Here is a 14,150-nt window from a genome sequence, read left to right on the forward strand (position 1 = left end):
CAATCTGCTATTGAATAAAAATCAATTATTTAGCCAAAAAAAACCTCCATGGAAGAAATAATAATTTCGGAAATTGATGCCAAAATATAAGAAAAAATATATTGAAAATATTTTTACGAACGTTTTGGTTAACATTCAGTTTCTGGTTTTGTAGTTTCAGTTAATCGTAGAAACGTTTTTCATAAGGCAACTTTTGCTAACATTCTATGAATGTGGAAAAATATTGGAGATGCAAGCAATGGAAATGAAGCTTTTATTAAAGTGCGTGAAGGGAAATTTGAGGCATTCGCTTGAAGCTGTTTTAAGACATTGAAGCTGTTTTTAATTTGGGACAAACAATAATCTACACTGCGAGCAAAAGGTCAACAATTGTGCTTTGGTTTTATTTCCAAAACCAAACCTAAAAGAGCTTTGGTTTTGGTGCATAATTGCTTTTGACTTTAATTTTGTTCTATTTTATTTAACATACTAAGTTTTGTACTGCGTACGTTCATTTTCATAAAATTGTACTTAAATTACAACATCAAATGTGAGCACATTCTTGGTTGTTTTCTCCTTTTGGACTTTTTTTAATGTATGATTGTTTTTTGTTTGATCAATTGTAGTCGATGATAAAAAATCGTTTAATTAATTAATTAATTAACAGTAGTCGAAGTTTAGAAAACTTAAAATTAAAGAGGCATATTTTAAAGATTTTACGACACATTACAGAAACACGTTCATGTGTTCATTTGATCGGAGTTTCAGATTAGAATTTAATTCTTAGAAGCTTTTAACTTTTTCTGTCTTCTTTGAACTTTTTCTAGCGGTTTTAAAAGCTGAAAGCGGCAATAAAGCGAAGCAAATTGCATACGTATAGGTCTAAACTAATAAGCCTTTGCTGGTGTTTGGTACAGTTAATTCCTGCACGCAATGTGCATAAGAAAAAGTAGAGTTTCTCTTGTTCTTGGATTTGTTTTGATGACAAAAAGCCCCGTCTTTATTACTGTCATGTGGAGCGGCTCTAGTGAAGGTTCCAGCTTGGATTAAATTTCACTTTAATGCCCTTTTTCTAGGAGCATAAGCATATAGGAACGTAATGTATAGCCGGAGTCGTACATGAACCATTGTTTTTAACGTTCGCTTTTTTAGGCCGTATTTTATTCTATTTTCTTGGTAAAAGAGTACCGGCTAAGGCAACATTACTTTTCTCATTATTTCTGACCAGTGGCGACGTGAATAGTTTATTATTAATTAAATCGAATGAATTGCGGTCTTAATATCTTTGCCTCTAAGTTTCCGTCCAAGAGCTAGATACTACCGAATGTCTTCGCAGGAGAAAACGGTTTAGGTTTATTATTTATGTTTGGTTTTAGGTATATTTTTGGAAATTTTTTCCTAAACAATCAGTAGAAAAGATTTTGCTTCAATATTTTCTGGCCCAAGAAGCACTTACATGTTGTGCTCTGTTGCACTCAAAATAAATATCAACAAAAAAACTCGTTTGAACCCTCGAATTTTCCTGGACATTTATCAACACATTTTATATACATCAGCCCATGACAGTTGATTTTAGGATGTTCATAAAGCAAAGCCACCACTTATTATTAAAGTGTATTTTCCAATATGGTATTAATTTTGCTTATACATTTACATACACTTACAGCTTAATAATTTACAATACCGTTTTTGATGTAAAAAATATTAATATACTCTAAATTAGCCTTAATTTATATAGGATCATTTCAATTCACTTAGTACAGAGGATGTTCCGTCGTTGATACTATCAGGAATTAGACCTTTTTCTGGAAAAAAATTTAGCAAAAGTCAATATCAGTAAATTCATTTATTTGAGCTCATTTACCGATGGCCTGTCTTTAATGTATGCTTCGGAACACACGTTGATGGCATTCCATGGATTGACCAGTTTACATTCGCAATCTAATCCTTGTTCGGCATTAATCAGTTGCTCAACGATATTGGAAGCAGCGACATGAATGAACTGTTTCTGGCCGTCTTCATTCAATGCTAAGAAGTTGTCGTTAACAAAAGCATTTCCACGGTTCTGAAAAATGAATTTCAATCAAAATGGATATTTCCTGACTAATGAACGTAGGTGTAAAAAGTTTCAAACAACTACGTTTGCGCTATTGCAGGGTACATTTTTTTGCGTTTACATGAGAAAAGGTTTTGTGGGTCTTTGCGGTTGAGAATTAGCGAGCGTTAAAGCGCGCGTGCAGAACAATAACTCATAAAAAATTCGAAAAAATTGACTTAAAGTGGTTTCAACAGTAGCACTAGAGCCTTGTTCATTTTTATAGGAAGGAAAAGTGAAATTTTGTCGATTTTCGAGCTTTGAAAGGAGCCAATTTGAAGCAAAGGTTTAAACCGACTTTGGAAACTTGCAAAAACTAAGAGAAAATATATGAGAAACGGTGTTAGCAGCCACATTTGCTCAATTACAGCGAACATTTTTGTACTACATTTTCTACATTTTGTTACAGCGGACGTGCGCTTTAGACCTACACAAGGCCTAAAATGCCTTATCAACATTCCTGAACATTTTGAAAAAAATCGATGTAAATGTCTACGTTTTATCAAATCCAGTTTCCGTAAAAAATCAAATAAAACGGAGATCTCTTGTTTTTGCAGTCTGCAAAACTCTTTGAAAAGTTTTTAAGAAAGTCCACGAAAAACTTTTTAAACAACCACATTTCTCATTTACAACTATTTTTTTTTAATTTATGTTAAATAGGAAGAACTTTTGCGGCTTTTTGCGATTTACAAGCTCGCTTTGAAGCAAAACGTTCATACCACAGGTACTTAAAACTGTAAATATTTCTGAATTTTTTGTTTGAAATTAACGTGATCCGGGCTAAAAGGCCTCCTTTACTCCACAACTCCACTGTACGTTTTGTAGCTTTTGGTGTCTTAAAATTGCGATAATTTTTCGTATAAATTGTATAAACGCCGCATTTAGATACATATTTCGTGTTTAAGTGAAAGAAATTGAACTTTATTGTGCGAATGTCGCTGTTTATGTCTTTTCACGTGCAATTTATTGGGAAATTTCAAGAATTATCGCAAATATCGAGTGTCTCTGTTTCGAGTTGCAGAGAAATGTTCCTCATAGGATCCCTTGAATTACCTTGATAGTGAATCCTACACAGTAGTCCTGGTAGTTGAGTTCTTTGTGGAGGTCAGGTGTTCCTTTGGGATTCTTCTTCGCTTGTGATACAGTGAACACGTTAGTGTCGCTGAAACCAATGATGTCTTTGGTCTTTTTCGCGTCTTTTGCCAGTAAACTGCCGAAGGGAGTGAACAGGTTGAGGCTCAATTTCGAGTTCTTGTAGCTCAAAGCAATGGCTCGTTGAATCTGCAAAAAGTGGTTTGGTGATATTGTTAAAAGCCCCACCGAAGCGATTAAAACCAAAGAGTTGCTCTGACATTTATTATAAAAGAAGCGACAAACAAGTGGCAAGAAAAACTTGCATGAGGTGGGAAAGAAATGCTCAAGGAAAAAGATAGATGACTTTAATTAAGGGCAAATTATGAAACTTTGAGTGGAAGATGGATAGGGTTAATCACATTTTGATTCAACTTTTAAAGCATTAGAAGAAGAAAATTGTCTATCAGAAAGAGCGACCTGAGAAGGTTTCAGGATGATCAAGCACGAAGAAAATTGAAAAATCCTATTGATCGTAGGAGAAAAAGATGCGAACATGATTCAAATTCAGCACTCCAGGTTTAATATCTATTCATCAGATATTCTGCAAAGAAACAAAATGTTTCCCGAAGTTGTATCACGCACGCCAAATTAATAATATAAGCCGTGTTGGACTTGTTGGTCTTCTTAAATTGGTAAATTCACCGAAACACACAACGAACCAATGTTCAAAGGTAATGCAATCGTCTTTTTTTTAACAAATTACTACTAGGGATGAAAAACGGAGCGTCTACAATAACGTTAATCGAAAAGAGTCATGGTCCAGGCATGATGAACCAGCGCAAACCATATCAAAAGCTGAGTAGCATAAAAAACGAAAATCAATTTGGAGGGATTACAAAGGTGTTATGTATTTTGAGCTGCTTCGAAAAAACTTGTGAAATTGGAGGAAGAAATCAAAGAGAAAAAAACAGAATTGGTAAATCGCAAAGGAATGGTGTTCCACCACGACAGTGCGAGGCCACACAATCGAACAGACTGATTGAAGTTACTAAAAACCCGAAAGTACTTTCGTGCCAACGCTATAAGGCTTACCAAGGCAAATTTGCCCTCTTCACATGGTGCACCATTAACTACGATGATGGACTTCAAAGCATTGACTCGGAAAGGATAGTTGGTGGCCTCGTCAAAGGTTTGCGCCTTCAGGTTGATGCCAGTGGCAAGTCCCAAGTCGTGCAACAGTTCCTTCAGCCGTAAAACAGCTTCGCGCAACTGGAAAAAATAAAAATTTTAAGTTAAAAATTTTACTCCAACTTCCTCCTAGATGAGTTGAATGAATCCAACCTTTTGGTTTTCTATTTGACTGACATCGTATTCGCTTTTGGGGTCTTCGGCGAATTTGAGTCCGGGAGGTTTGCCCTTGAAGGTCAGTTTTCCGTTTACAGTGATATGGCTGGGCCATTGATTTTCACCTCCATAAGTGACCAGATGGAATTCAACGTCCCTAAAATCGAATTGTGGAATGTCGAAGCATGATAGTTGAAGCTAAATCTGATCACTTACTTAACGCCTTTAGAGTGCAACTCGTTGCTGATTTCTGGGATGAGTGTCTTGATTAATTTCTCGTAGATGACCTGGTTTGATTTTTGGGTATCAACAATCAAGACAATATCGGCCGACTTGGAGGGCAATTTGACGCTGAATGTGTCTCCAACACTGTAGGGCTTGTCGCCGTTAGTACATTTCACTGAAAAGCAGATAACATTAAATACTTGCAACTGATTGGACATGAGTGAATGAAAAAATGTCTCCCAGACCAGCTTACCAAGAGATTCGGGAACATGAACAGGAATGTTTCGCTCCTGGCAGGCAGCAACATAGGCCTTAGCGATAGATTCCTCAGTGTCTTTAACATTGGCAGCCAAACCATGAGCACATGCAGTTTTGAAGTTCTCTGTGGAGACGAATGGATAGCACACCCGCAATGGAGATTCCCAGCCAAACAGTTTGGCACAAGCGGGGTTTTCATGTACCTGCTATGAGGAAACCGTAACTCCCATTGGAAATGCATGCCAAGCTTTCGACTTACCGCTCCATGTTGGGGCAGGGCAACGTCAGGGCATGAGCTGGACAGTTTGTAGGCGTTTGCGAATTGGGACTCAGTAGTTACAATCTTGCCATGAGGAATCGTAAGATCGTCGTAGGGTTCACCGTTGCCGTTTCCTAAAAGTCCCCTGATTTGTCCATGGTAGAATCCAGATATTTTCACCACACAGCCGCTGAGGTCTGGAACACATTCCACTGCGATTCCAGACGTGGATACTAGAGTGACGATTTCGTAGTCTCTGAAGGCAGCCAATGTTGGCTTGCGCAGCGGCAACTCGACGTTGTCTGCAAAGGAGGAAGTTGATTGGTTAATTACGAGTAGGTCTGGGTAACTCAGTGAATTTTTAGGAGTTGGCGCAGTGCTGCGCAAATGGCTTGGTGCGCCAACCCAACGCACCGGCTCAATAACTCAGTTCCGTTGCTGTGAAAATGTTGATGACCTTCTTTACTTGTTTTAGATATATATATTCCTATAGAAAAAGGCTATCGACCCAATCGGTCTTTCTGCTCTTGAGTAGTACATATATGTCTTAGTCTAGCTTATTCTAAAATTAAGTCCTATTCCTAACACTGGTATAATTCAATCAGTGATAAAAAAAATAAAAATTCCTGGCCCACAAAACAAACAGGTTTTAGTCGTTAGTTCAGTTGCGTTTGTAGGTGTTCTAGTAAAGTATCTGTTGGGGTACGAAAACGGGAATGTTCTATCCGTCCTGTTAGGCAAAGGGGATTCAGTATGGTCCAGTTGTGAGGGTTGTTTGTCCATTTTGTCTGTAAGTGTATTAGTCTTTCCGAAATTTTGGTCATGTTGCGTTCGTATAGTAGTTGGTTGAAAGGGTTGTGCAGGGGGTTTTGGGGGTGTCTTATTCGTGTTATTAGTTCTTGTTTTAGATTATTTTAAAGTCCATTTATTAATAATATTTTTTAAATGTCTTCAATTTTCACAATTTTCCAGTTTGGGTTAAGTTACTTTTTCTTCTAAATGCTCAATTTTCTAGTTTCACTTAAAAATGCTGACAATCTTAAGGTATTTTCCGCAAAATTTATGAAATAAATTTCGAATCCTTCGTCGCTTTGTAAAAAGTTTTGAAATCCCCTTCCAGCTTCGAATTTGGGACAAACATCAAATAATTTTCTAGCAAAAAACGAACAGAATAATCGAGTTTATTACTGATTATTTGGAAGACTATGGAATTTGTTAAAAAATGTGTTTTTTTTGTGTTGACTGAACTTTTTGTTGCTTTACTGTCTACTCAAAAACGATCCATTTTGTAGAGTTTCACTTAAAAATACTGACGATCTGGGGGACTGTGACGCGAAAAATTACAAGCTAAATTTAAAGCTTTGTAAAAATTTTTCAAAAACGTTTTTAGCGTCGAATTTGGGACAAAAACGAAAATACATTCCTCCCTATTTTCCCCGAAAACCATTAAGGTTTTCACCAAAACCAATCACAAAACTGAAAGTTTTTACTCGAAAACGCGAAAAAGCATTATTTTCGGAAGATTTTCTTCTTTTCTGACAATAATGGGGTCTTTTCAGCCAAAAATTACAAAATTAATTTTGCTAGAAAATTCGCCTCATTCATCGGTTTGCAGGGAACTTTACAAAACCCATTTCAGCTTCGAATTTGGCACAAAAAAAAATTATTCAGTTTTTTACGGAAAGTAATTAGGATTATCTTGAAAAAACGACCAAAGGAAAAGTTTGCAAAAAATTATTTGAAAAATTCATCGCCCTCCTCACTCTCTCGCGTTTATATTAAGCAATTCTTTATCCGCAAAAATCCCATTATTTTTTAGTTTTTCTTAAAATACTGACAATCTTTTTTTTATTTTCTGTAAAAAAATATAGGTTAAATTTTATTGAACCACTCGCCTCCTTAACCGCTTTGCAAATATTTTTGGAAAACTTTTTGCAGCTTCGAGTTATGGACAAAACCGTAATAATTATTTCTGTGTGTTTTTCCAAAAATATTTCCCCGAACTGAAGAAGCGAAAGTTTACAATCATTTATTTGGAAAACTCTTGGAAACTGGGTTTCTTCAATTTTAGGTCAATATTTCTAAACAACACTGTCTCTAAAGAGAAAAACCGCGTTTTTCCTAACGTTTTACTGTAAAATACTGGCAAACTCGGCAAGAAAACTCGTCGACTTTCTTTGGACTCAGTTCTGTGTCAAGGAAAGTCTACATGACTTTTTTTAGTTGTTTGAACAAAGTAGTAAAACGTTACATTGAGCAATTGAGACTGAACTCACCTTGGTTTAGTTTCACTTTTCCTCCTTGGAGAAGGGTGAGGGAGCCGGATTCATCAGCCAAAGTGATCGAGGCCAAAAGCCCATCTTTGTAAGCTCCAGCCAGTGTAAAGTTGCCATTCACTGCATCTCTGGCCAGCAAGTAGTTGCATTTGCCTGGGAAGGTCAGATGTTGTCCATCGAACGTGAAGATATGTTGTCCTTGGACGATGATACCGAACACTGAAACCAATCGCTGTTGATTACACGTTCTTAACTAGTAATGGAAACTCTCGAGTTAAATCATTCGAAATAAGTTTGATTGGGAATGTTACCCGGTGAACAATACCTAATCAAGCGACTTACATGGGAATGGTGGCACAAGGTTTCTGGGTTTGTTGACCAAACTGAGAAGAACTTTTCCCAGTTCAGGGGACACGCTTTCGTTCAAAATGTAGGACAATGGAGAGAACTTTACAGCAACTAGTCTGGGCAAGTTCTTCAGGTAACTAAAAGGCAGAAGACTGTTGGAGTCCAAGTTGGTTCCAGGGATCTTCAAGTCGTCAGTATGAATAATGAGGGCCAGTTTCTTTACAATTGCCGCAATAGATCTAATGATGTCTTCAATAGCGGCCACGTCGTTCACTTGTTGGCTGTTCAGTTTCTTTAAATGAAATTAATTAGTGAACAACAGTATAAAGATCGCAGATCGTCACCTTTTCAACGTAGTTGACGATGGAGTCCAAAAGAGCATTAATGTCCGCCCTAACAGCAAAGTCCACAGGAATAACGTCCTTGACGAAGTTGGACGCTTCTCTCAAAGCGTTGATAATTGTCTCTGCACTTGGGACGCCTTGTTTGACAAACTGAAATCCGATGCATCAAGCAAATTCAATCACCAACAACCCATCACCACTCACCTTTTCGTATTGGATCTTAAGTTCCTCCAAGTAACGAGAAGACTTGACTTCGCTGACTAGCCTTTTGACGATTGATGTGATGTTTTCAAAGGAGTTTTCATAGATGCGATAGATTAGTCTGCCAAAGTCCTGGAACAACTCGCCGAAGGATGACGCAAGTTCTTGCAATTCCGGTTCATATTTCTCGATGATTTGGCTTGCTTTGGCTGCAACGCCCAATGCCATTTCAAGAACGGTTCCCAAGATATCTTTCGCGGCGGACAACAGTTTGGAGCCGAGTTCTTTGACTTCAGGGATCAACTCATTTTCGATCGCTGCAATTACACTGTTGAAAGAGTTCTGAAGTATCGCAGTTGATTCTTCGGCAATCTTGCTCAGTTTGTCGAATAGTTCAGTGGCGGCTGTGATCAGAGATCCTAAGATCTTCCTCAGAACTTCTCCGAGCTCCTTGATGCTCTTGTCGTTGAGGATTTCCTGTTTAACTTCTTGCAGTTCGTTTGCGTAGTATTGCTGGAGAGGTTTCAGATTGGGGATGGCAGTTTTGGCAATTTCCCCAACAGATTTCACTTCCTTTCTTGCTCCTTCGACCCATTCCTTGCTGGTAGCTTCCAGTCCTTTCAGGTAAGTTGTCAGTTTTTCCTTAACTATTTCCAGATTTGCCTTGATGGCTTTGGAGTCCACCTTGTGTTCGGATTTCAAGAAATTGACTTCGTCTAGTTTAACTGTGGCATAGAAGAGAGTAACTTTGCTGCCGGCGTCTTGGACTTCTCCACGAATGTCCGCTACTTGGCCGGGGATGAGACCAGCATTTAGCAGGAATTTTCTGTTAGGTTCACCTGGAAAAAATTAAGCTATGAAGTTTGACGGGTTGTGATCGGTAAAAGAGTAGCTTACTGCTGCTTGATACGCTGTAGGATAAAGTGTTGGCGTTTTTGATCTCCAATCGGCTGTTCACTGGAACGTTGTTGTATGAAGAAACTTCAGACTCAATGATCTGGTCATTGTCAGTGATCGTGATCTTGTTCACGCTCTTGATCAGAACCGTGTCGAAGACTTTGACGATTCCAGATATTTCGGTGGGCGACCATTTGGTGGCAATTACGTTTTCTTGTTTCGTTTGGCCGATGTTGACGTTGGATTTTGCTTCATAGGAGAATACCTATTTAAGGAAAATTATACAATCGTTTCTTGCCTAATCAGTGTATAGTTGTGGAACTTACTTTACTAGTTCTGTCTGCTGACACAATTTGTGAACCTTGAACGTTCACTCCCAATCCCTGGCTCTTGAGTGAACCGATGATTTTCGATGTGCCACGTGTTCTGGCATCATCCAAAGAAACCACTTGTTGGAAGGTTGCGATTAGTTTCTGGTTATCTTGAGCGAAAATGTTGAGCTCAACTAGGATGTCGAGTTTTCCATTAAAGGTGCTCCCTTCTCTAATGGCTTTGAATGAAGCGGCCAGAGGCTGTAGAGAAGCAACGATATTCACCTGCCTGGATTGGTGGTCATTTCAATACATACCTTTTGAAGTCCTGGGTGATTGAATTTCGCTTCACCGGTGATTTTGCCTTTGAGGTCAACATCCAAGAACCAGTTCAAAGCCGTTTTCTTGCTGGCATGATTCTTCTTGTCCAAATAGAAGGCGATTTCTCCGCTTCCTTTGCCGCCTTGCTTAAAGTTTTTCGGTAGAACGGTTTTGCTTTCCAGAGACACGATTCGTTTCGGTGTCGTTAGGCTGACGCCACCCTCGTTTGGTCGCAGGTAGAAGCTGTACTGGTATTTGCTGTTCTCCTGATTTTGGAAATGAGCGTCCACAGTGTGGTCGACGATCCATCCCTTCCTGTTGGTAACGGCTTTGAGGCCGAATTCATGAGACAAGCCCAGTTTTCGCAGATCCAGGTTGATTTCCAACACTTGGTTAAACGTTTCCACTTCTGCAATAAATAAATCAGTTGCATTGTCTTGAATCTAATCGGAAATTAGCTACTTGAGCCTGTTGAGCAACAACATTTCAATCACTCACCAATCGTGTTAATCTTGTTATCAATCTCGATGTATGCGCATTCCTTCTTCTGTTCGCAGTAGGAATTTTGCACTCTGAAGTGTTTGCTGGTTAATTTGAATTCCGAGTCTACAGCTCGGTCGCCCAAAGCGCCATCGAAGGAGACCTGGACGCCCTGTTCAGCGTTTTTGTCCTGTTCCAGTTTCTGGAAGATGTACTTGAAGTGTCCAGATTTCGAAGCATCTTTGACCTTTAAGGTTCCGCTTCCATCGATGATGAATTTGCCATTCTCGTCCTTGGCACCGTACGTGAAGCTTCCAGAGATGTAGTTCTTGCCGGCTGTTTTTACGGAAATTTGGATTTTGTTGTCGTTGTTGCTTCCTTTGGTATGGGCGTCGAAGACAATCTTGTCCAGGTTGAGGGATGGCGAGTTCACTTGGCCTTTCACAACAAGGTTTTCCACATTCTCAACATTGACACTCAATGTTCCGTCCAGGAGGAATGACTTTTCTTCATTCACCAGCTTCAAGTCAGCTGAAAGTTATTGAAATTTTCTGATTAGATGAGCGAAAATGATTGTTACGGTGATTTTTATGTCAGTTGCGTAATAGGCAAAGAACTTACCGCTGAATTGCTTGTAGCTGACTCTGTTGGCTTTAGCGTAGATCTGGTGCAGTTTTCCGTTAGCTCCAAGAAGTTTGACGCTTATAACTGGACTCAATTCACTCAGAACTAACTCGGTGTCCAATTTCCAAACTTTTCCATCAATGGTTAAGTCCAATGACGATGTAAGGTCTTTGTTGTCCTTTGATCTTCTAGCGTTAACGTTCAGCTGGGTGTTTCGATATCCTTCGACAGGAGTTTGTAAACCAGCCGACAACTTCACTTGATTTTCGGAAGTTCTTTCGCCAGAAATTTCCCCTTTCACCGATTCTCCATTTCCGTAAGTTACAGCTGCGCTAACAGCACCAGTCTGTTTTTCCTGGTTGATGTTGTAGGTCAAATCAACTCCAATCGGTTGGATTTTGTTAAGAGCCAAAGTTCCTTTAACTTCTCCAGATGATGTGGCTATTTTAGCGTTTCCTTGTGACTTGAGATCCACCAAAGGACCCTCTGCATTAAGGGCTTGAACATTTAATGAGCCTTCTATCTGTAAGTCTTTTAAATGGGCAACAGATCCACTGATATCGGCGTTCAAGGATTTCAAATGTTTCGAGCTGGTTGTTGCCTGAATCGTCAAAGCTCCACGTTTGGTTTGGGAGCTTAAGTCGTGGTTGCCTTTGATGGTCACAGAGTTGTCAGGTCCATAACTGCTGCGGATTTCAATTTGTCCGGTAACGCCCTTTTTGCAATTGGTCGCCACTGTTACCTCGACGGGATTTTTCAAAATACTGCCATACAGTTTTCCTGCGGAATTCAGTGTGGTAGCATCGCTTTCCTCAGATATTAAGAGGCTCAAATCAGAGTTGATGTTTTTGCCATTGCTGTCGTCTGCTGATAGATTCACAACGACATCAACGCTTTTCTTTTTCAGATTTGTGTTTTTCCATGTGGTTTTCAACCCCAATTTGCGGCCAGGCGTATTTTTGTTCGACCTGTACTCCAGGCTGCCCTCAGTTTGTCCATTAAGAAGGTCGTTTTGTTGTTGATGATCGCAATTTCCTCGAGCTAAAAAGTATTGGTCCCCTGGAAGAGTCACCTCCAGTTCTCCATTGAGCTTTCCTGTTTGGCGATCGCCAGTTCGAGATGCTTTCACGTTCACTTCGACGGGATGGCCGAGAACATCCAGCTTGTTGTTCGATTCCAGACTAGTATCAGAAACCTTGTTCTGGGTGCTGAGCAAGATCTTTACGTTCTTGTCTTTGTTGAAGGATGGATAGAGCGAAATGGTTACATCGTATGATTTACTGATGTGGATGGCGAAAGTGGTCTCAGCTTTGATTTGGCGTTTTCCATTTTGCAAGTCGATCAGAATGTCTCCGCTGCCGGCACCGTTATTGGCATGAATCTGACCGTTAACAGTAACGGCATTTTTTAGATTCACCTTGATGCTTCCATTGGCGTTTCCCTTTTTGTTGGCTTTGATGAACGAGTCGATGACATGGTCGGATCCGGAGCTGATTTTAGCATGGGCATCGATTTCTTCCTGGTTCACTTTCAGTCCCAAGCCCACTTTGAAAGGAGTTGCATGCGAAGGAACATGAACAGTCAAGTCGGCACCAACATCAATGTTGTGCGGACGCAGAACATGACGTACTTTTCCATCCAGTTCTAGTTTTTTGCCATTCAGTTCAAGACTGTTGGAGATCTTGCTCTCATCATTGGGCAGGACCTGTCTTCGCGATTTCAGTTGCAATTTATTTTCCAGTCCCCAGATTTCAAACTCCACATCGTAGTCTCCAGCGGTTTTTTCGTCGATTTTCGCTTCCAGTTCTGAACCCAACTTCAGTTCACCATATTCAGCATTAATTTCGTAGTCCAAACTCTTGGGCGTTTGTTCCAATTCGAATTTGGCGCTGACGCCCAACAGCGGATAGCTGAGGCTATTTTTCGTCTCGAACCTGAAGTCCGAGGTACTTTTGAATTTGTTCACCAAGCTGGACGTTACGGAGATAATCGCAGATTTGGAGTTTAGGTCGGGTCCGTGGATCAATTGAATGGCTGCATCGTAGTGCGATTCTTGCTTTTTGAACTCGCCCTTCAAGTTGAAGTTTGCGTTGCTGTTGATGGAGTTTTCAATTTTCACGTTGAATTTGATTAGTTCGCTGGTTAGTTGCAAACGGCCTGAAATAGCAAAAGCTTGTTAAGTATGGGATCTGAAGTCTGAAGGGAATTTAGGCTAGCGAATTACCTTCAAGACCAACATTATGGGCGCCGTTGGAGATTTTTACATCGGAGAAGAAAACTCCGGCCTCTCGGCCAACGTTTCCGGACACTGTAAGTTGTCTTTGGGCATCGAATACCTTCACATTTTGGAAAATAATCTTCAGGTTTTCACCGCTCGATTCCACTACTACTTCGCCTTCTGCTTTTACGGGTAGAGGTTGTTGTCCTGAGGGCGTTTTCAGTTCCAGGATTGGTTTGTAAACGGCGCGTTCAGGTGTTCCGGACACCGATACACCAATTTTTCCTACTATTTCATCTTGATCGTTCAAAATCTGAAACATTTCCATCAATGAAGTTTTCCTGTTTCGGGACAGTTTAGTACGAAAGGAAAAATCAAAAGGTAACAGGAATCTATGATTTTGCTGGTCTTCGGCACTTTCAACAAGGGATGGAGATTTCGGTAGATGAAGGCAACTTTTGCCGATTTAATGATGCGAAAGTCGTTAAAARTGAATTTGCGCTGATGGTTATACTGATTGGATGCTTTCGAATGTACAAGCTGGTTCAGAAGCGGAAACTAAAAGAGTTTGCATTATAAGAAACGCYTCGTAAAGGAAAAGGCAGGGTGCTTAAGTTTGGTTTAGAAAATCAAATTTATAAATGGTTGCCAAACGGCTGTGATTAAAACAACATTTTGCAGGCAATATTTGCACCTTTTGCAATGAATGTATAAAAGCGAGATGACCCTGCAGATTTTTTTTTAACAGTATTAAAAATTTCATTCTTTGAAAACAAATTTATTTTCAATGTCTCGATTATGTACAGCAAATTTTATCGGTTTTTTAATTCGCTCATCAAAATAATTGCATTTAGCATTTTCTTTTACTGGCAGGTCATAACCCGATGTTTATTTCA

At 39.6% G+C, this 14,150-nt stretch overlaps 1 protein-coding gene across 1 annotated transcript in view; it reads right to left on the reverse strand.

Annotated features, from left to right (window-relative positions):
• Positions 1-1,580: 1,580 nt before the first annotated feature.
• The window catches only part of LOC109546781 (apolipophorins), a gene marked incomplete in the record, with an annotated part of 23,505 nt that continues 10,935 nt past the window's right edge, over positions 1,581-14,150 (reverse strand). Inside the window, 18 exon segments of the mRNA XM_048665797.1 lie at positions 1,581-1,784; positions 1,844-2,044; positions 3,128-3,355; positions 4,241-4,417; positions 4,490-4,649; positions 4,709-4,892; positions 4,971-5,181; positions 5,235-5,536; positions 7,511-7,729; positions 7,853-8,150; positions 8,203-8,352; positions 8,407-9,242; positions 9,301-9,565; positions 9,627-9,872; positions 9,929-10,341; positions 10,431-10,943; positions 11,034-13,193; positions 13,261-13,567. Of these exon segments, the coding sequence (XP_048521754.1) occupies positions 1,773-1,784; positions 1,844-2,044; positions 3,128-3,355; positions 4,241-4,417; positions 4,490-4,649; positions 4,709-4,892; positions 4,971-5,181; positions 5,235-5,536; positions 7,511-7,729; positions 7,853-8,150; positions 8,203-8,352; positions 8,407-9,242; positions 9,301-9,565; positions 9,627-9,872; positions 9,929-10,341; positions 10,431-10,943; positions 11,034-13,193; positions 13,261-13,567 (6,882 nt within the window).

Source organism: Dendroctonus ponderosae, unplaced genomic scaffold (genome assembly GCF_020466585.1).
Source record: "Dendroctonus ponderosae isolate FM_Combo_2020 unplaced genomic scaffold, Dpon_F_20191213v2 Dpon_F_20191213_4, whole genome shotgun sequence".
NCBI lineage: Eukaryota > Metazoa > Arthropoda > Insecta > Coleoptera > Curculionidae > Dendroctonus > Dendroctonus ponderosae.